This window comes from Teleopsis dalmanni, chromosome 1 (assembly GCF_002237135.1).
Source record: "Teleopsis dalmanni isolate 2A chromosome 1, ASM223713v2, whole genome shotgun sequence".
Lineage (NCBI taxonomy): Eukaryota > Metazoa > Arthropoda > Insecta > Diptera > Diopsidae > Teleopsis > Teleopsis dalmanni.
In genome coordinates this window covers 131,139,568-131,162,580 of record NC_051846.1, presented here as the reverse complement: position 1 = coordinate 131,162,580, position 23,013 = coordinate 131,139,568, and the positions used below count along the sequence as shown (strand labels likewise).

The following is a 23,013-nucleotide window of genomic DNA, read 5'->3' as shown; positions in this document are numbered from 1 at the left end:
TTACTTTATTTCATTGAAGTTTATGCGCGACACTGGGTCAGCAGCATAGTTTTCCTTTTCCCTCAGATACTCAGATACCACAGGTAAAAAGGATTCGAAAATATTCGATAAGTCATATAGTACAGTCCACGTTTGATTGATCACATCAAAACAAACTGTGCCTGATTGCTCATCAATATTTTGATGATGTATTTTGTTAATAAAAACTATACTAAGGGATTTGAATGGGTAATTATCGGCAAGTAGACACGCACCTTCCAAACACCACCTTCATACGGCGTACCATTAGGTCTAAAACATTTTATATGAAATTTATTAATACCACCGAGCATGATTCAATCAGATTCATGACAGCGTTATCCATACGACGCTTGCCAGAACTTGGTGAAGATATTTTCTCTGCAAATTGGTGTACTTTTACCTGGTGTCCTTTGGACGGGATGTAAATTGATGTTATATTCACGGCTAAGATGCAGCAAAATCATAACTCGACCACAAAGAAATAAGAAATTTTATTTAAATTTTGTGCAACAGATTTCATACATTTTTTCATAATTGTACTTCTGTGCATCTGATAAAATTTAATAAACAAATGCAATAATATAATCGTAGTAATTATTATAAAATAAGTGGTAATGTTTTGTTGATAATTTATTGCATCAACTTCATTTACCACTTTGGTTTGTGGTCTATCAAATTTGGCCTTTTTGCCACACACTTTTTTTAAAAGAAAGTTTTCGAAAAAAAAAAAATTTATTGACAATTTTACAATTTTTACAATTTTACAATTTTATAAATTTATTCTATATTTATATTTCCATATATTTATATAAAAAAAAATGAAATTAATTTTCTAGCAAACATTCATAATTTCTACAAAATCTGATTACTTTTGTTAAATTTTTTTCTTATTTTTTGGTTTTAAATTTCATTGTAAAACATATTGTTACGAATTTGATCAGATTAAAAATGGAATGTTTAAATATTATTTAATCATTATGTCAATTGATATTTTATAATAAGTTAGCTGGAATTTGTTTTTAGTGAAGCTGTGTTTTCCTAAATTTGCTTCTAGTAATTACTTGTTCCTTTTAATACTACAATACTACAATACTATAATAAAGTATAGTTCCGCTAATTAAGAAGTTTGTTTCATTTTTACAAAATCCTGTGATTCGAATATACACGCATACAGGCGATTACGTAACATTTGGTGTCAGAAGTGGAATATTGCAAAATGGTGAATTTGGGGGAATTGACTGTGGTTCAACTGAAAAAGCAGTTGGAGAATGTGGGACTTGGCACAGGTGGTGCGAAAGCAGAACTGCAGTTGAGACTTCGTGAGGCGTTGGAGGCTAATGGCATAAATGTAGAAGAACACGAGTTCATAGATGAAAAAAAAACCTGACAAGAATAGTGAAATGATGGCAATCATGAACTTAATGATGCAGAAACATGAGAAAAATTCATAAAAATAGGCGCACGGTTTACACAAGTTGGAAGAAAAGCTTGCGCAAAATTCAAAGGAAAAGGCGCACGGTTTACGCAAGTTGGAACAACAATTTAGTGAAATCACGCAGACATTAGGACAAAAATTTGTCGAATTAAAGTTTTACAACAAGTCCAAAAAAGGTGCTCGAGAAGAAAGGACCCGATTGATCAGAATGTCCAGGTCTCAAAAGATGATACGGTTCAATTGGAAAGCCATGCTGAGAATAGGCAGGTAAGCGGGTCATCTTCAGCCATTCGTGAAACTGGTAGCGTTGAACTACAGGCACCGACGTTTGATGGGAGCGAGACTTTTGAAGTATTCAAACTACAATTTGAAATAGTGGCTGCAACAAATAATTGGAATATTAGTGAGAAAACGGAATCACTAATTGTGGCACTAAAAGGTAGTGCGGCAGAAGTTTTGCAGCAAATTCCACCCGAAAAACATAAAAACTACCAAGCTGTAATGGATACATTGGAGCGCAAGTACGGTAACGTTTTTATGGCTCCATTACACAGGGTAGTACTGGAAGCAAGAGCTTCGCCTGTTGACGAGAGTCCTGGAAAATATTATGCCGACATTGAACGGTTGTGTTACTTGGTCTACATTGGTAGCTCTGGTGATATTATGGAGAAGAGTAAAATCGACAATTTGTAAGGACGGAATTTTGTACAAATTCCGCCCTACATAAAACTTATTATTTTTTACTAAAAATCGTCTTTGGATAAAACTTACTGAGAAGAATCAAGACTAGAATAAGTTATTTAAAATAATCTTTTTTTTTTAATAAATAAAATTTTAAAATAATAAAAAACAAACGGTCTTTTACTTTCCACTCATTGGTTTACCAGCTTCGAACTAGTCAATAAAACAAATTTATTGCAACGACCCGGACCGCGACTGAGTGATACCTCAGCAAATTAAAAACGACGAATCCGTGTCGTTACAAATTCAATAGACGGCATACGTGATCCGAAAATTAAGCGTCAGGTCGTAATGTTCTCGAAGGAGACATACTCTGAAACAGTTAGCGGCGCTTTGACATACGAAGCTGCCGGTATAATGTGTTGCTTTACAGCAAAAGTATGGAAAATAAAAACTGGAGTGAAAGCAGGAAGAAAGACAAGAAGGAAGACAAAAGGAAAGACAGAAGGAAAGGCAGGAAGAGAGACAAGAAAGAAGATAAGAAAGGAGGTAAAAAGAAATAGAGGAAAGAGAAGAAAAGAAAGAAGGATAAGAGAGAAGACAAGAAAGAAGATAAGAGGAAGAAGAAGACTGAATCAAATAATGAATAGGGAAAAAAGAAACAGAAGAAAGAGAAGAAAGAAAAGGAGGAAAGACTATTTCGGCTAAGATAGTTATGATTTCATGTTAATCGGCTCTGGTATAGCGGAATCAGTTGAAATTAACATCTGCTTGGACGAGCAAGAGTCCCCATATGTTATATATGTTGAGGGTATTCCATTTGAAGTAGATTTCACATGCGATGTTGTTATTCCATGTGAAGCAATTGGCAGAAATGATATATCCCCGGCAAATATGTCATTTAAGGCAGATGACATGTTAGCTGTTGATATTTCATCCAATGCGGATGTTTTTGATAGCATGTTGGCTACAGATACTCAAATCTATGCTGGTAGTGCAGTTGATAAAGTTTTCATGATTAATCAGGAAGTCAAATATGATGCGGAGATTGCAGAGGGCTTGTTGGTCGCGGATAAGTTATCTTATAAAGATATACGGTTAAACGTTGATGCCGACCTCATAGATGATGAGAACGTAACAATTAATGGAAATGTTTGTTTCATGAGGATACCACAGATGACGTATTGGCTACGGGTAGTGAATTTAATGCTGATGTCAGGGATGTCTTGTTCGTTTCGGATATAACAAATAATGAGGATTTCACAACTGATATTGATATATCTGATGGTGCGGTTTTTGTTGATCAGTACATTCCTGATTGGCATACTCAATGTATTGACAAGTTTGTTGCGTCTAACGTAAGTAGCATTGATAATAGTGACAGCTGTTTGCAAATGGAGGTTTATCAGTTTGACTCAGACGACGCGGATTTAAAATTCGGAATAACGCCACTTTGCGGCAAGATGACATGTGACTACACTGGAAGTAAGTGGGACCAATTAGATGAAATTCATCGATTTATTAGAAAACGGCTCCTACTGACCAGGAACTGAAATGCTAATGATGATGATGATACTCAAAATCTCCACCCAGTAGCTATAATAAGTAAGCACATATTGAAAATCTTGAGTGAGAACGGTGTGTGTTCGCAATTTGTGTCTGATGAAGATGTTGTGATGTTTGTTTGGTGTTTATGATGGTGTTTATCGAATTCAACAGTCGGGGCATCATAGAGCTCGAATGAAAGTGGTGCATCTGGAACGGCTGGCACCTTATTGCAACAATTTACCTGTTCGGGACGAACAGGTAAGATGAGGGCAATGTTACGAATTTGATCAGATTAACAATGGAATGTTTAAATATTATTTAATTATTATGTCAATCGATATTTTATAATAAGTTAGTTAGAATTTGTTTTTAGTGAAGCTGTATTTTCCTATATTTGCTTCTCGTAATTACTTGTTCCTTTTAATACTACAATACTACAATACTATAATAAGGTATAGTTCCGCTAATTAAGAAGTTTGTTTCATTTTTACAAAATCCTGTGATTCGAATATACACGCATACAGGCGATTACGTAACAATAGCTGCGTTTCAGCAAACATGATCCGCTCAATTTTACATGCAAAACAAAAACAATGGGGTGAACCAGCAATTGATCTCGTTCACTTTCTGGTTCAATGTGGAATCTATGTAAAAGATAAAAGTGGAACGTATTTTAATGCAAATGAGGTTGGCAATGCGATGCAACGGTGTAGTAAAATTATAAACAAATCTACATTTATATTTATTTATTTATTTAATATGTCATTATTATTTATTTCTTTGGTTGAAGTAATGTTTTAATTATTACTATTACTATAAATTAAAATTATTAAAATTAATTAAAATTATTACTTTAATTATTTTCGTTTTATTATTATTAAAAAAGTGTTGTTTGATAATTTATGAAAATCAATTAATTTGAAATGAATATATAAACATTAAGTTGAATACATTTATTTAATTAAAACAGAACAATACATAAGGAAACAGGCTCTCCAACATACACGTTTATAAAAAAAACCATTTTTATCGCAAACTATCTGCAAGATTAAGCTATAGTCATGCTTTCTTTTGAAATAAGCCTATTTGCTATGTTGAGGTGCATTTATTTTAATATGTGTGCTGTCTATGCAATCAATCAAGAACGGAAATTTTTTCGTAGATCCCACTTTTGCACTATTAGCAAGTGCGTATTTTATTAATTAAGCTAAACACTAGTTCTTTTAATTATTCTCCATACAGAAGCTTTTGGTATGCCAAAACAAATACCAAATTCGCAAAAAGTATTTATATTTGCCATATACCACAAAAATATATAAATTTCCTTCATTGCTCTCGTCCAATTGTGACCACCACGGTTATTTTGTATTTGCTGATTGGATTTTATTAACAAATCTATTAAAATATGAAACATAATTAATATATAGCAATTGTATTTTTTATGCGCAAATACCAATCAAATAATCTTTAACGGAAGAATTATTGATCGTTTCCATAAAATTTCCACTATATCCATGCTGATGCACTTCATCCCTTGAACTTAATACACTTGAACTAGTATTTAAAAAGGGAATGGAAGAGTCAGTTTTGCTCGATGATTCTAATAAAATCTGCAATTTTCATTTATTTACTATAGAATTAAATATAAGTTTTAAAGTAAATACTAAATAAAAACTTACATTTCATACTTCAGACATTTCAACAGATTTTATTTATTTTCCATTTTTTAGATTTTTTGTATTTAAAATTTCTCACTTATTTTTTTAGCGCCAAAATTATTCACATAAATCAAAAAATTTTGTGCACAAACCCAACTGGCATATTTCATGCGTTGCCAATTATTTTCAAACGTGGTCCGTATCGTTTCAGCAAAGATGATTCAGATCATTGAGCAATTCATGTTTGCTGAAACGCAGCTAATATTAATACATATTTCTTGTATGTATATATTTGACATTTCTCTTACTATTATTTTTGTACCAGCGATATACGCATACGGTACTCTAATGACGGTGCAGTAATGCACTCATCATTACAATTTTAAATTTACAATTTTTTATATAAGTTATTTGTGGTCGAATGGCGGAGCGTTTCTAAAATTCTTTATTAATAATTGCTAGTGCGCTGCACTTACAAATTAATTTGATTAGTTTACAAAATTTTAAATTAATATAATTTTATTTATTATTTTAATATAAAAGCAATGTCAGCTGCCCGTACAAATTATTTTGCTTATTCTATAATTTGATTTCTAGTTATCTGATACTTGTTGAATTTGAGTTAAATGATGGGATGATTCGGTTGGATATTTAGCTGTATTATTGTTAAGTAGTTGCGAGAGGCAAGCATCTAATGTTGGTTGACATATAAAGGCTGTTGCCGTATAAATACAATTCTTAATTGGTAATGTAACATTTGGACAGCTTAATGCTTCGTTAAAGGATAACTTAATTATAGTACCCTGATAACAGGGTAAATATTAATATAATTACAAAATTTAAATACTTTTGGAATTCTTAAAACATAATAAATTATATCAGTATTCTGTAGGATTTTTAATTTTGCAGCACTAAGTAGGCTTTCCACACTTATAGTGAAATTTTCAATTGAAATGATTTTATTTAATTCTGAATCAGGGGGTTAGTTATATTATTTTTTGCTAATACTACCAATAGTGCAATCGTGTTTAAATTTGTCTTAATTCTATTATTTCTATTTTGATATAATTCAAATAAAACTTCTTCCCTGTCAGGAATTACATTGTTTATAGAAGCGGATTTTCTTATGTTATTAATTTGTTCTCTGTAATTTCGTTTATTTTCATCTCTAAAGCTGAATTTATTGTAGTTTGTTTATTATTATTTTCGATCAAGTAATTTTGTTTGGTGGACAGCAATTCAAAATCGTCGTGATCTGGTGTTCCAGCGATAAATTTTAGTGCCGACCCGAAATCTCTTGACCTGTTACGTTCAACATCTTTTGATGTTTGTGAGCAGAGTTAAAGTCTGGCACGGTGGCGAGGCCAGCTAGCTCGTCAGAAAAGGGGTGGATTATTTACTCCACTATAGCACATTCGAACCGTAACATAAAAAATAAAAAAAAAATTGTGCCAGAGAGTTTTGTTCAAAAAAAAAAATTGCGATAAATGTGATCAAAGTAGATCAAACAAAAACAATAACGAAGGTAAAAATAACAAAAAAAAATATATAAAATTACTATTACTATTTCATTGTAATACTGTGTCTACCAGTGGTGAGTTACAAATATTTAATCGAAGCTTAAATAACTAACAAACTTCATTTTATTAAATATAATTATGCAAATGACATTATTGACATGATAAAAATAAAAATATTAAATAAAAAAAATAAAAAAATATAAGAAAATAATGAACAAATTCAAATAATATTAGAAATATTTAACAAAATAAATCAAGAGTAAAAAAAAAACCAAAGAGAAAAAGAAAATAAGCAAAAAGGTATTTACATTGTGACCGAAAAGTTTTCGGAAATTCTCATTTAAAATTCGCGCGCTGTATATTTTTCGATATTTTAAGTTTATGTAGTTTGGCAGCACTGTCCTTAATTACTATGCCAAAAATGAGCGCGATCTGTCAGACAGTTCGTTTACGGCAGCTGTTGAAACCAGTTCACCTCAGTAGTGCGTTGCGAAAAAAACAATGGAAAAAAATATTGATCAAAGAGTTTGCATCAAATTTTGTGTTTCGAACGAATTTTCGTGTGCAGAATCGTTGCGAATGCTACAAAAGGCTTATGGGGAATCAGTTTTATCGAAAACTCAAGTTTATGAGTGGTACAAAGCCTTTCAGGACTGTCGTACGACCGTCGAAGACATGCCGCGTTCTGGACGACCTTCGACCTCTACCACCGACGAAAACATTGAAAAGGCAAAGGAAATCGTGTTCAAAAATCCTCATGTGAGTGTTAGAGAGATAGCACGAGAGCTAGGCATCGGTCGTGAGATGGCTCGTTTGATTTTGGTGGACAATTTGTGTATGCGACGTGTCAACGCTCGGCTTTTTCCGATTCACCTCAATTTGTTCCAAAAACACCATCGTGGACAGGTCTCGTTAGACATGCTTGATCGTGCCAATTCCGATCCAACTTTCATGGAACGCATCATAACGGGTGACGAGACATGGGTCTACGAGTACGACATGCAAACAAGCCAACAATCATCGGAATGGAGAGGAAAAGACGAGCCGAAACCGAAAAAACCACGCCAAAGTCGCTCGAAAATCAAGGCAATGCTGATTGTTTTCTTCGATATTCGTGGTGTGGTGCATCATGAATTCGTCCCTGAAGGACAAACAGTCAATAAAGCCTATTATTTGACTGTTTTAAGACGTTTGCGTGAAAATATCCGCCGTAAACGGCCTCAATTGTGGAAGGATAATTCATGGATTTTTCATGACGATAATGCTCCCTCGCACCGAGCCAACATTATCAACGATTTTAAGGCCAAACATTCAATAAATACCATCGAACAGCCCCCGTATTCACCTGATCTTGCACCGTGTGACTTTTTCCTGTTTCCCAAACTCAAATTACCACTCAGAGGAACGCGTTTTGAATCCATAGAAGACGTAAAACAGAATTCGCAGAGGAAACTCAAAGCCATACCGGAAAGCGCCTATAAAAAATGTTTTGATGATTGGAAGAAACGTTGGCATTTGTGTATCGCTTCTAATGGAGCATATTTTGAAGGAGATAAAATAAATATTGATGAAGATTAAGAATTTTGCGTTTTATTTAAAATTTCCGGAAACTTTTCGGTCACAATGTAAACTAAGCTTAAATAACTAACAAACTTCATTTTATTAAATATAATTATGCAAATGAAATTATTGACATGATAAAAATAAAAAAAATATTAAATAATAAAAAAAATAAGAAAATAATGAACAAATTCAAATAATGTTAGAAATATTTAACAAAATAAATCAAGAGTAAAAAAAAACCAAAGAGAAAAAGAAAATAAGTAAAAAGATAAACAAACAAAGAGAGGACTATTACAAGTAGCATTTTTTTATCCAGCTACTCTTATTTACGAATTCGCCTCCACGTTGGTGACGTCACCAGCCAGGAAACCTGTAATTAAAATAAAACCTAAGACTCTCTTTCTATCTGTACTCTTAAGTACTTTCATAGTATATTGGTTGATGCCTATATACCCACATATACATCAAGTTTATATGTTTCTTTTCCCTTTTTTTCCTTTCGTTTTTCTTTTTTTTCTCTCTGACTCCTGTTTCAACAATTAGTTTAATTAAGTATTAAGAATTCAATAATAATAAAAAATAATAAAAATTATAAAAATTATATAATAAAATAATTTTATAGTCAATAAGACCATTGCGTGATGTGCCATTCATTTGTAAAATGGGATCAGTTGGAGTAACTAATTCTTCATCAGATGGATTTTCTTTTCACTTGTTGTTCTTTGCTGCTGCCTTATTCATGCCACTGAGATAGGGATGCTCTCAATTCATGGCCATCAGTTAAGTGGCCAGATTAGTTTAGAACTTTTTAGTTTTCTTTAGCGATAATTTAAACCTCCGATTTTTAAGAATAGATTAAACGTTTAAAGCGTAAAGAATATTTCTTTCGTACATTCGTACATATGTATAACTTGTATATAAAAGTGCACTTTTATGTAATTTTAACTTATTAAATTTCTCACACAATATGTAAAGTGCATTGCAAAAAAAAATGCTATTGTCAGTTATAACATTTTTGTTCCACTTAATATTTTAATAATTTAATATAACACAATTATTAATTATAATAATTTACAGCATTCAATTTTAGTTATTCATTATCTGGTATTTTTCGAATGCTGTAGTTATTATATATTTATTTTTTTTTTTATTTTTAAATATCCAATTTATCTATTAGCTAATATATTTCAATCATATATTTTAAATTCCACCAATAAAAAAACTTTTCAAACTGCTCGCGGACATCGACCGTCACCTTTGAAATCACTTGTTCAAGAAGGTGAATAATTCACAGCAGCGGCTGGTGTCGGTTCTTTGTTCAAGTTAATAGACGATATAAGTATATTTACATAAATATAAATACATCGAATTGTTTTGTGAAGTTTGTGCAGATGAGCGTTGCCTTTTTGATTGCTGATTTTTGCAAATTGGTACACGCTTTAACTGATAATTGTTTAATTAATTTAAGAAATAAATTCTAAAAACTTATTTTGTATTTGCAAAACACGCGCGGTTAATTTGGTTTTGTTTTTATACATACAAAACAGCTGACAGAGACAGCAATTAATTGTTTGGTTTTTTTTGTTTTATTAAAGAAAAGCTTATAATCAGCTGATAGAGACAGCAAGTAAAGCTTAAATAAGAAGTGCGAACAGTGTTGTAAAACTATTAAATTACTGCAGAAATATTGTTCTTTTTATCGTGTAATTGTGTAATTGATTCCGTGTATAAAATAATTGTTAATATGAAAGATTGTTATAAATGCGGTGGAGGCATACGCGGTGAAACTGGTCTAATATGTAGAGGAATTTGTGGTAGAGCATATCACACCTCCATAAAATGCTCAGGGATTGAACAATTTAATGTAAATTGTCTTAATAACAGTATGATACAATTTATGTGTGAAGAGTGTGTGCAGTATATTCATAATACTGATTTTGCAATTAAACAAATACAAAGCAGTGTAGAAAAAAATCAATCGTACTTAAAAGCCTACAAAGCAGAATTCAAAGAGGCTCTTAAAACTAATGAAAATGAAATAAAATCCTTGTTAAAGGCTGTTGAGGCTAGATATAGTGAAAGAATAAAAAAGCTTATTAATATTCAAGAAATTTAAGAACAAAAATTCAGCTCCTTTGAAACAAAATTAGCTGATATGACAAAAAGTGTAAAAGAACTCGATGAGAAAATGTATAAAACACCTATTAACAAGGATCAGCCTAGTTTTATTACCTATGCTGCTAAGTTGAAATCAGGTTTAAATAAAAATGTGCCAATCACTCTTAAACCAAAGAATAAACAGCAAAGTGAAGAAACAAAAAAGGAATTAAAGTTAAAAATAAATCCATCTAATCTTAATGTTAAAATTCATGGTTTTATGAGTGCACAAGATGGGGGAGTAACAGTGAAATGTGGTACTACTAAAGGTAGAGAAATTTTAGCTAGTGAAATAAAAAAAAACTCAGTGACAATTATGTTATTTCAACACCGGATATGCGTAATCCTAAAATATTGATATCTGGAATATCTGAAAAATTAGATGATGATAAAATTATAAATGCAATTAAAAATCAGAATGAGATTGTTTTTCGCTCAATTAAAGTGCTAAAGGTATATGAATCATACAAAAACAAAAACACTTTTAATGCTATTGTTGAATTAGACAGTACTGCATTTGCTAAAATAATGAAAGAGCGTAGAATTAATGTGGGTTGGGATAGATGCCTTGTTTATGAGAGTTTTAATGTAATGAGGTGCTTTAAGTGATGGGGCTTCAATCACAAAGCAAGTGTATGTAAAGAAAATGGAGTGACTTGTGCAAAATGCAGTGAAATTGGGCACTTTCATAAAGAGTGTGTAAGCAGCATTATAAAATGTATAAACTGCGTGAAGATGATAAAAACTCGTAATCTCAAGGACATCTCTACAGATCATGATTGCAGAGATATGAACTGTAAAACTTTACAACGAAGACTTAAATTTGAGGCAGATAAAATTAATTATCAATCATGAATGATCATAAAACCTTAATAAACATTCTTTGTGCTCAAAATAATAATTTCAATATAGTTCATTTCAATGCCAGAAGCCTAAATGGTCTTAAACTTGATCATGTAAAATCAGTGTTTGAAGACTCCAGTGTTGACATTATTTGCGTTTCTGAAACATGGTTAGATAATGAGATCAGTAGTTCATTTTTTTCTATAAAAGGTTATGTTTTATATCGCCATGATAGAAAAAACAGAAAAGGAGGTGGAGTTGCAATTTATTGCAAATCTTATTTAAGTAGTCAGTTAATAAGTACTTCGGATGAATCAGATATTGAATTTATTTGTGTGTCTATTAGCTGCCACAGTAATAAAATTTTAGTTTCCTGTGTCTACAATCCACATAACCGATTCTCATGCGATCCATTATTCGACTCGCTTCTCTTAGTTGTACATAAATATGATTTTATCGCAGTACTTGGTGATTTTAATTATGACTTTTTAGTAAACTGTAGTAAAGACCTGAAACTAAAAGACTTATTAGCCATGATCGGCCTAAGTATCATTAACGAAACTGAACCAACTAGATACTGTAACAGTGTGCGACCTAGTCTTTTAGATATAGTTGCTGTTATAATCTAGTATGTTTTGCATTAGTTTAAGCAATCTTAAATAATGAAATGTAAACAAAATTTAGTTAAATATAAACTGTCAATCTTGTCGGTTGTATTTACTTCAGTTGGCGACGAGGATAAAAATCTGCAATTATTCAATCGCTTTTACGCTTTTTTCGTACCGTTCAATTTTACATACAATCATGCCGGGCGAAAGTGAAATTTATAAGCAATTGCTTAAAGAACAACAAGAGTTCTTAAAAAATTTGCTGAAACAACAACGTGAGTGGATGGACTCAATGTTTCAAAAACAAGGTACTGCCGGTGTATCTGAAAGAAATAACAACATTGTTCCAGTATTTCACAAATTTTCGAAAGAACAGCAAACCTGGGAATCGTACTTAGAACAACTTAACCAACATTTTTTAGCATATTCAGTTCAGTGCAGTGAAAAACAAAAATCATTTTTCTTGTCTTGGATTGGCACAGAAAATTTTGAGCTGCTAAAAAATCTTTTCGGTAACACGAAAGTACAAGAACAATCTTTCAAAAATTTAACGGAAAAACTAACGGATCATTTCCAGTCGAAACGACATGTGGTCGCTGCACGTTACGATTTTTTCAAAAGGGAAATGAAGCCACATCAATCATACAGAGAGTGGGTAGCCGATCTCCGCGGATTGGCAAGAGAGTGTAACTTTTCGTGCTCAGCCCAGAATTGTTTACACAATTTCGTGGATGATATGATTCGTGACCAAATTATTATACGTACACCTCACGATGCAGTGCGCACGGCTGCGTTCCAAAAGCCCCAGCCGACACTTGCTGATGTTTTGCAGATTGCAGAATTGTACGAAACAACCACTAAAACGGTGGCAACAATTAAAGAACAAACGATCGAAAACTCAATGCCTGTTAATTCAGTTGGTACAATTATAAAAAAATCGGGTGTTTTCAACAATAACAATAATAAAGTAAAATTCAAATCATGTTCTGGCTGTGGAAACTCTCATGCAAGAGAAAACTGTAAATTTAGAAATGCTGTTTGCAATAGATGTAGCAAAATTGGACATATTGCGCCAGTGTGCATGTCAAAACAAAACAAGAACAACAAACGTAATTCAGGTGATGAAAACAAGAAGAAAGATTACCGTCGTAAAAGTCACAACATTGGTACTGTAGAAACAATTAACAGTTTAACAGGTATTGTAAAAACTGAAAGCAATAAGAATTACATTGACTTGGAAATTTGTAATAAAATTGTGTCTTTCCAAATGGATTCTGGTGCAACAGTTTCTTTAATAAATAAGCGAACATTCAAAACTCTAAATTGCCCAAAGTTGCAAAATTGTACAAAAACCTTATTTGGTTTTGGCAAAAATGAAATTCCAGTGCTTGGTGAACTTTGCGTAGATATCAAATGTGGCGGAAAAGAAAGGGAAGTGGTAATCGTTGTCGTGGATGTCGAAAACTGTAACAATTTATTCGGTTTCGATTTATTTAAAGAATTCGGGTTTGAGATTCAACAAATTTGTAACATTACTGAAAGTGAATCACACAGAATTAGCGAGCTGTGTAAGAAATATGGTGATATTTTTGAACCAGCTCTTGGCACAATAAAAAACTTTAAGGTCAGTATTTTTTTAAAGCCAAATGCACATCCGAAATTTTACAAAAGCCGACAAATTCCATTTTCGCAAATGTCACTTTTCAAGAAAGAAGTCGATCGATTGACAAATGCGGGTATTTGGAAACCTGTGAAGTTTTCCCAATGGGCTTCGCCTATTGTACTAGCGCCAAAAGCTGATGGTTCCATAAGAATTTGTGGGGATTTTAAACAAGCAGTCAATGCGCAAATTGACATTGAACAATATCCTTTGCCCATACGCGAAAGTCTTTTCCATAAAATTAATTGCGGTCAACATTTTACAAAAATCGACCTTAAGGACGCGTATTTACAAATGGAACTCGACGATGAAGCAAAAACAATAATGGTTGTCAACACTCCACTTGGGTTATTCCAATACCAACGTTTACCGTTTGGGATTGCAAGCGCTCCAGCTATATTCCAAAGATATCTTGAGCAGTTACTTCAAGGCGTAGAAGGTTGTGGAAATTATCTCGATGACATCATCATCTCCGCACCTACATTTCAACAACACATCAGCCGCCTAGAACAAGTACTTCGTATTTTGCAACAAAATGGTATCAGGTGCAAGCAAGAAAAATGTTTCTTTCTGCGAGATAAAATCGAATATCTCGGGCGTCAAATTAGTGCAAAAGGTATATTGCCAGATGAGTCAGGACTAAAAGCAGTCAAAAACCTGCAGCCGCCTAAAGATCTAAAGCAAGCAGAAGCATTCATGGGTAAGGTAAACTATTACCATAATTTTATACCTAATTTTTCGCAATTATCCGCGCCAATCAACATGCTGCGCCGAAAAAATGTAAAATTCACATGGGGTACAGCACAACAACAAGCATTTATAGCTCTTAAAACGCATATTCTCAATGCAGCGCAATTAGCACATTATCAGGAAGATTTACCGTTGGTTCTAGCTACAGATGCCTCCTCCTATGGCATAGGAGTCGTGCTCTCGCATACGTACGTTGACGGTACAGAAAGGCCTATTGCTTTTGCATCTAAAACTCTCGACATTCATCAACGACGATATAGTCAGATAGAGAAGGAAGGGCTAGCTATCGTTTTTGGAGTCAAGCGTTTCCATCAATATTTATACGGAAGAAGATTCACCTTGGTTACTGACCACAAACCTCTTGTTAGCATTTTTAATCCAATTCATCAGTTGCCGTCGATGACGTCACATCGTTTACAGCGATGGGCTATTATACTAATGGCTTATCAGTATGATGTTCGGTATCGTAAAACTACTGAGCATGGATATGCCGATGCTTTATCTCGTTTACCTGTTGGTGAAGATAAAACTTTTGATCATGAAGAATCCTGTTTCAACATCAATGAACTTAACACACCTATCGACGCTGAAATAATTCGTCAGCATGCCAAAAATGACCCAATTCTTCGCCGAGTTTATTTTCTCGTTACAAACGGTTGGCCTGAAAAGCTAATGCCTCAAGATGCTGATCTTCGATCATTTTTCAATCATCGCTTTGCTTTAATACTTAACAACGATTTGCTTTGCCTCCAGACGGAGTACAACCGGGTTGTCATTCCAGCCTCCCTTAAGCAGAAAGTTCTTAAACTTCTTCATGATGGTCATTGGGGAGTATCGAGAATGAAACAGCTAGCTCGACAACATGTCTGGTGGACTAATATTGACAAAGACATCGCACAATTAACTGAAAATTGTGATGTGTGCAAAATTGCAAATCCTGTTCACGCACGTGAATACTTAAGCTGGCCTGAAGCTGATCGACCTTGGGAGAGAGTACATATCGACTTTGCTGGTCCATTTTGTAATTCAATGTGGCTAATTTGTGTCGACGCTTTCTCACAATTTCCGTTCGTTGTACAACTATCTACAACAACAACGGTTGACACCATATCAGCATTGTCTTCTATATTTTCTCTGGAAGGTATACCAGAAACCATCGTAAGTGACAATGGTCCGCAATTTACAGCTGAAGCATTCAAACATTTTTGCTCAAAACTTGGCATCAAACATATAACAACAGCGCCGTTTCATCCAGCCTCAAACGGGTTAGCCGAACGATTCGTCAGATCTTTTAAAACTGCTGTTCAGAAAAACATTGACGATGGATTGTCTCTCAAATTCGCTGTATCAAAATACCTTGCAACATATCGTGCAATGCCGAATGCTGAAGGTAAATCACCTGCGGAACTTTTACATGGAAGGCCTGTTCGTACCTTGTTGAGTCAACTGTTTGAATCGCCTAGGAAGCACCTTGAAGCTTCGAAACGGAAAATGAAATTCAGTCTAAAGCAACCCGTCTTCGCTCGAAACTACGCAAGAGGGGAAAAATGGATAAAAGGAGTTATTGTGAAACAACTTGGTAAAATGGTTTACCGAGTGAACACATCTTTTGGTTACATCAAACGTCATGTTAATCAGCTTAAAACTAGAAGTAGCTCTGACCTCTCTTCACAACCAATTTTTGAATTCGCTCCAAATTTCATCAATGCCACACCGCCTTCATCTAGCCAATCAACATTAATGCCTAGTGAAGAACGTTCTACCGAAGTAGTTCAACTTCGAAAAAGTTGTCGTATTCGGAAGGATGTAAATCGATTTGAATCCGACGATTTCAGGAAAACTTAAACCTTGTCAAAAATTAAGGGCGGAGAAAGTGTTATAATCTAGTATGTTTTGCATTAGTTTAAGCAATCTTAAATAATGAAATGTAAACAAAATTTAGTTAAATATAAACTGTCAATCTTGTCGGTTGTATTTACTTCAGTTGCTGTATCGGATCCTAATAAAATCTTACTATTTGATCAAATCTCTTTTATATCTGATCATCATTTACTGTTTGCTACATTGAATTTTAACCCAAACAGGAAATCTAGTCCTACCTCTTTTTCTTACAGAGATTTTAAATCAGTTGATACAATCAGATTATTTGATGAACTAAATACTGTTGATTGGAGTGATTGCTGGTTTGCTTCAACTTCTGACGATAAGTTAGATAAATTTAATAATAATTTTTTTATCGATTTGTTCCGCTGCGGACTATTACTATTAAAAGTTCCTCCTGTCCTTGGATAAACCCTCAGATTAAAAGAAAGATAAATTACAGAAACAAAAAGCATGCAGTATGGAAAAAGTTTCCTTCGACCTATAACTGGATGCGGTTTAAATTAGCTAGAAATTTAGCTGCGAAGGCAGTAAGCATAGCTAAATCGGCGTTTTATAACATTAAGCTTGACACTACACAGCCAACAAAGAATATCTGGAGGAACATTAAACATTTGAGATTAAAGCAAGATAGTACAACACATTGTGAACTAAGTCCAAATGACCTAAATGACTACTTCATTTCGTGTATTAATGTAAATTGTAAAAATATCTCTTCGACATTCCCAATTTCTAATGTACTTCCAATGAGAGGTTTAATTTTATAGGTGTTAGTGAAGAAATAGTCTGTAAAAGCTTGATGAATATTAAATCAAATGCCGTTGGATTGGATAACCTTTCTCTCAAATTTCTAAAGCTCACTTTGCCGTACATAATAGCTCCTATTACACATATAATTAATCATTGTATAACAACGTCAACCTTTCCCATTATGTGGTAAAAGGCTAAAATTATTCCAACTCCGAAGAAGACTAACGCTTCGTTGACTTGTGATTACAGACCTATTAGTATTCTTCCATCACTGTCCAAAGTTTGCGAGCTTTTAATGGCTAATCAAATTAATGTTCATCTTGAGCGTTTCCAACTCCTCTCTCCATTACAGTCTGGCTTTAGAAAGGGTCATAGCTGCTCTACTGCCATGCTTAAAGTTTTAGAAGACGTTCGACCTAGCTATGATAATGATATGATTACATTTTTATGTCTTTTAGACTTCTCTAAAGCATTTGATCGTGTTGATCACTCCATACTATGTAAGAAATTAACTTATTATTTTTTGTTTTCGTACTCTGCCTCTAAATTTATATATAGCTATTTAACAGGGAGATCGCAGACTGTATTCTCTGCTAATAAATATTCGAATTTTAAATCGTTGCCTACTGGTGTTCCACAAGGGTCAATCCTCGGCCCACTGCTCTTCTCAATATATATAAATGATGTTTTCTCCATATGTAAATACTCCAAATTATATGCATATGCAGATGATATTCAGATGTATCTTTCGAGTACTGTAGGTTTTTTAGGTGGCAGTGTTAGTAAGCTTACTGATGACTTAGAAAGAATTAATGCATGGGCAAAAGTAAACAACATGTTGCTTAATACAGATAAAACAATTATTCTGCCTATTGCGAGAAGAAAAATTATACTGGAGAAATTGCCTTTAATTTTAATTGGTAGTACTACAATTGATTATAAATTATCAGTAAAATGCTTAGGTTTTTACTTGAACTCCAGCTTGAATGCCCGTGACCATATAAATCGTCTTTCGAAAATCAATTGTATCACTTAGATGTTTACAATTATCAGCTAAATATACTCCAATAAATCTTCGTTGTACGTTAGTAAAGCAATTAATAATGCCTATAGTTATGTATTCTAGTCTGGTTTACAGCAAACTTGACTCAGACTCCCTATACAAATTAAGAGCTTTAGTAAACTGCTTGACAAGGTATGTCTATGGACTCAGGCGTTTTGATCATTTAACTGGCTACAGGAATAATATTCTGGGATGTGATATTGAACAATTTATAAATAGATATGTTTGCATATTCGTATTTAAAATCGCTACGTCCCAAATCCCTGGGTACCTTTTTAATAACCTATGTAAATTGCATTCACTGAGATCTAGTGACTAGTTTCTTTTTCATAAATGCGGTAAGACTCTGGAACTCGTTATTTAGTGATACCAGAAACGCAAACAACTTAAGGTGCTTCAAAAAGTTAGTTTTACAGGAACTGTCTTAGTTTATTATTACCATTTTATATTAATTAATATTGTTTCATTCTTATTTCTTTATTTTGATTAATTTTTTCTTTTAATTATTAATATTATTTTTGGCTTATTAATATTTTCTTTTTTTTACTGTTCGTTTTGCCTTTTATTTTGATTTCATTAATAAATTCTTTAATTTTTCTCTATAATTTTTTCTATAATTTCATTGTTATTATGATTATATTTTAATTTTTTTAATAATTATTTTTTAAGCAATAGTTTAATTAGTATATTTAATTTTATTTGTTAGTTTGTAAGTTAGTATGTAAGATAGTGCATTAAAACGGTGTTCCTCATAGCACTTTATTAAATAAATAAAAAATAAATAAAAGACTGCTAGCAACCACTCTTTCCTTTTTATATCTCTTATCCTTCCGTAATTTAACCCGTTGTAAACTCATCCCGTACACTTTTTGAAGTCGTTCTTTGAACCTTCAGTTAATACTGTTTTTCTTTTGTACATTCCGAACGTCTCACCTGCATTACGCACTTTTTTTCCTTTATAACTTATTTTAATACTTCCATTGTGCATTGCTCTGGCAGCATTGATCTTTACAACTCCTAAAGCTTTTGCTGTCAATTTGATCAAAACAAAAAATGTACAAAAGCTTTTACACATTTATTTATTCTGCAATGTGCGAGCAATGCACTTTGTTAGTATTTAAAAAATTAGTCAATACTATATATATAATAAAAATATTATAGATATAAGTATAAAAAAAATAAAATGTGATCTGGTACTAGTGCTGTTGGCGTAGCACACGAACCAGTGGAGGAAACAATACTGGTGGACGAAACTAGTGCTACTTGGAGTGGAGCTGGGCATCGCGGGTAACCCGAGATAATATCTTGTTTGCAATCTTAATATCTGTATATCTAATTTTTCTCTTTTCGTGCAGGCCTACATAACAGACCTCGCAAATCTTCGGGGAATGTCAAGAATTTTTAATAAACTAAAAATTTCTTCTGTTTGTTCGGTTAAAATTTTCGCAAGATGCGGTTTATCACGAGGTTGGTCTATTATATTATTTGTTTCTTCCGCCATAATTCTATAGTTGGTTAAATTTATCATGTGAATGAGGATCACATAATCATTATAAACTGCAGCTTTTCCCTGTTCCAGCGCAATAAAATGAGCTTGTGTATAGTCTACCACTCTGACGGCTGATAATTTTGTTACTCATAGTAATCTAAAAATAAAATAAAACATAAAATTTGTCTAAATCTAAATTTAAGTTTAGCGCAAATTGCTTTTATGAGTTCTGCGACCTTCTATTTGCACAGTGGTGCCCAGATCTTTTCTATAAAAACCTGATTAAACTTATTTCCTGATCTTTTGTTACGTCGTAAATAAACTTTCTCACCAGGTTCGTATGTTCTAGTTATCCTTTTTGCATTCAATTTTTCTAAGGTTTTTTCCTGCGCTAAAATAAGTTTATTCTTTATTTTTATTATATTTTCAGACGGACAGTTACAAAGTACGTCCACTGGTTTAGCATCTATAACCGAGTGAATGGTGTTATTATATTTTAGTGTCGCTAGTTGTATCAAGTCTCTGGATTCGTTTGAATGTTGCTGTGCTTTTATGCATCGAGTTATTTCTATTAATGTTGAGTGAAATCTTTCAATTTGACCGTTGCTCTCACTATGAAGAGTTTGAATAAAGAATTGCTCAATCGAATAATTATCTCTTAAAAATGACCTCAGCATGTTAGAATGAAAGGCTTTTTCATTGTCCGTGACAATAGATTTTACATTTGGAAATATTGCTAAGATTTCCAATAAGGCATTCTTTATATCTATGGTGAATCTAGAAGTAATATGTTTGACAATCGCAAATTTTGAAAATTTGTCCATTGACGTAAGGAAGAGTTGGCTATCTGTAATAACGATATCGAAGTGAAGAATCTCAGCCAGCCTATTTGGAATGGGTGTCTTACCGATTTCTGGTTTTGGAGGTTTTCGCTGATAATTATTTTCTAAACATATTTTGCAATTTTTAATAACTGACTTTTTCATATTTGGAAAATAATATTCTCCTATAATTTGATTAAAGTTTTCTTGTAAGGATCTATGAGCGCGGTTTTGTTCTGTAAATATTACTTCAAATTGATCATTCTTATTAAGTAAGTCGATGACATGTTTTGCTATGTGAATTAATTTAGTACCCGGGAATGGTGTGATAATTTCATTTAGAAATTTTGCCAATGTTGGCAAGTCGCAACAAATAGCATTAGTTACATTAGTATTTATGGTTACCTTTAAACAGTTCATTAGATTTTCTATAGTATCGTAATTTATTGTGTGACAAAGAAATTTGTTAAATAAAATTTTTTTATTTTTGTTGAAGGTCTCGGTTTTCCCTATAAATAATTGATTTCTGAATTGGTTTACAGGTATTGTTTTTATGGTGTTAGAAAGTGATATTTTACTATGGATGGTTTGCCCATCAGATGAAATTTGGTTGACATATTGCCTTGAGAGTTTATCTGCCATTTTATTTTCTTTTCCTGAATTATAAAGAATTTTTGTGCGAATTCTTCAAATAAAGGGCGCCACCGTTTTATCTTTGAATTTGGATTTTTATCCGATATAGAGAATATAAGTGGTTGGTGGTCTGTGAATATTTTTATATTTTTGACACCGTATAGGTAATGGCGCAATGCTTGAAGAGCCCAAACTATTGCGAGAAGCTCTCGCTCATTTGTAGCATAGTTTTCCTCACTCTTGGATAAGGTTCTAGACACCATTGTTATAGGCTTACCATTTTGAGATAATACTGCTCCCAAAGCAACAGACAAAGCATCAGTTGTTAACTCAAAGGCCTTGCTATAATCGGGATGTTGAAGGAGAACATCTTGTGATGCCAAAATGTTTTTTAATTTTTCAAATGAATCCCTAGCTTCACAATCAAATGTTATTTTAGTTTGTTTTGAATATCTCGTACCTATGTGACCATTTTCACCACGAAGATATTTTGTTAGGGGTTTAGCTAGTCTGGCATAGTCCCTAATAAATTTTCTATAATACCCAGATAAACCCAAAAACGAGCGTAGCGCTCTCAATGTCGTAGGCATTTAAGAATACTCTTAACTTTTTCTGGACATGTTTTTATGCCCTCTTCAGTAACAACAAAACCCAGAAACTCTACGGTTTTTTTAAAGAATTTTGATTTTTCTGAAGAAACTCGCATTCCCACTTGTTCAAGTTTTTTTAATATCCTATCCACATGTTCAAAATGAAGTTTTTCATTAGGTGAATAAATAATTATGTCATCCATGTAAACGTCACATATGTTTAAAGCATCTTCTCGCAGGATATCATCTACTGCTATTTGGAATATACTAGGAGCATTCTTAGCCCAAATGACAAGCGACAAAATTCATATTTGCCATTATTAACACTAAATGCTATCTTTTGCCTATCGTTTTCCGCGAGGATAATCTGGTGAAAGCCAGATTTTAAATCTAATGTCGTAAATATCTTTGATTTCCCTAAGTTCGCGAGTATAACTGAGGTATCCATTCTTTGTTTTTGCTTGCCATCATTATCGAGGACTTTTTTGCTAACAACATGAATAGGTGAGTTATATGGAGAACATGACTTCTGAATTATGCCATCCTCTAATAAGGATTTAATTTCTTTTTTTATAAATACAGCGGCTGACATGGGGTATACATAACCCCTAGTATAAATAGGATCATCAGTAAACAATTTAATTGTTGTATTATAAGGCAAAGCCCGATTAGGGTCTGCAAAAGCATTTTTATTATTTGCAATTATATCGTCTAATGCGGGTATTAATTGATTGGGAAAGGAATTTTGTTTATCTGTAGTTGAATTTACTTGTTCGCACGTTAAATGGGTAAATATATCTTTTCCTTTTTTGTGAAAAAAACACTATTTTTGTATCGATTTTTCCTTCTATTGCTCTGAGGAAATCATAGCCAATGATTCCGTCAAAACTACTTAGGGCTGATAATATGTAAAAAATTGTAGTCTTGCCAAAAATATTTATCTCGCAAAATTTAGTAATCTTATTTGTTCCATTGATAGATTTAACAAGGAACGGAACATCAAGAAGCCTAATACCCTTTAGAAAATTGTGATTTTTAAAATAATTTTTCGAAGTTCCCGTGTCAATCAATATGAGAAGCTCCTTGCCATCTGGATTTCGTCGCGGTAATCTACATGAGGAGAATTCTTCTGATGTGCCATAGCATTAATTTTCTGTAATTTTTGGACTGGTAAACGATTTGAGTTATTAGCCTCATATTGCCGTTTCTGTATGTGATTGCCTGAGTAATTCTATGGTTGTATCATATTTGGCCTTCTAAAATAGGAAGACAGTCAAATTGGTACGTTACCTTGGTGATTTAGTGTATTTTGTTGTGCTGCCTAAGATTCATTATATCGGGA

The 23,013-nt window shown here is 33.0% G+C and overlaps 1 protein-coding gene and 1 pseudogene across 1 annotated transcript; one reads left to right on the top strand and one right to left on the bottom strand.

Moving 5' to 3' along the window:
• On the bottom strand, positions 1-553 carry LOC119666128 (annotated as a pseudogene).
• Positions 554-2,860: 2,307 nt separating this feature from the next.
• LOC119666127 (uncharacterized protein K02A2.6-like) lies at positions 2,861-16,289 on the top strand. Its single transcript, XM_038075409.1, has 6 exons — positions 2,861-3,241; positions 3,304-3,622; positions 12,517-12,954; positions 13,003-13,540; positions 13,706-14,232; positions 14,311-16,289. Exons 1-6 carry the CDS (start codon positions 2,861-2,863, stop codon positions 16,287-16,289), a joined length of 4,182 nt encoding a protein of 1,393 aa, XP_037931337.1.
• The last annotated feature ends 6,724 nt before the right edge of the window (positions 16,290-23,013 follow it).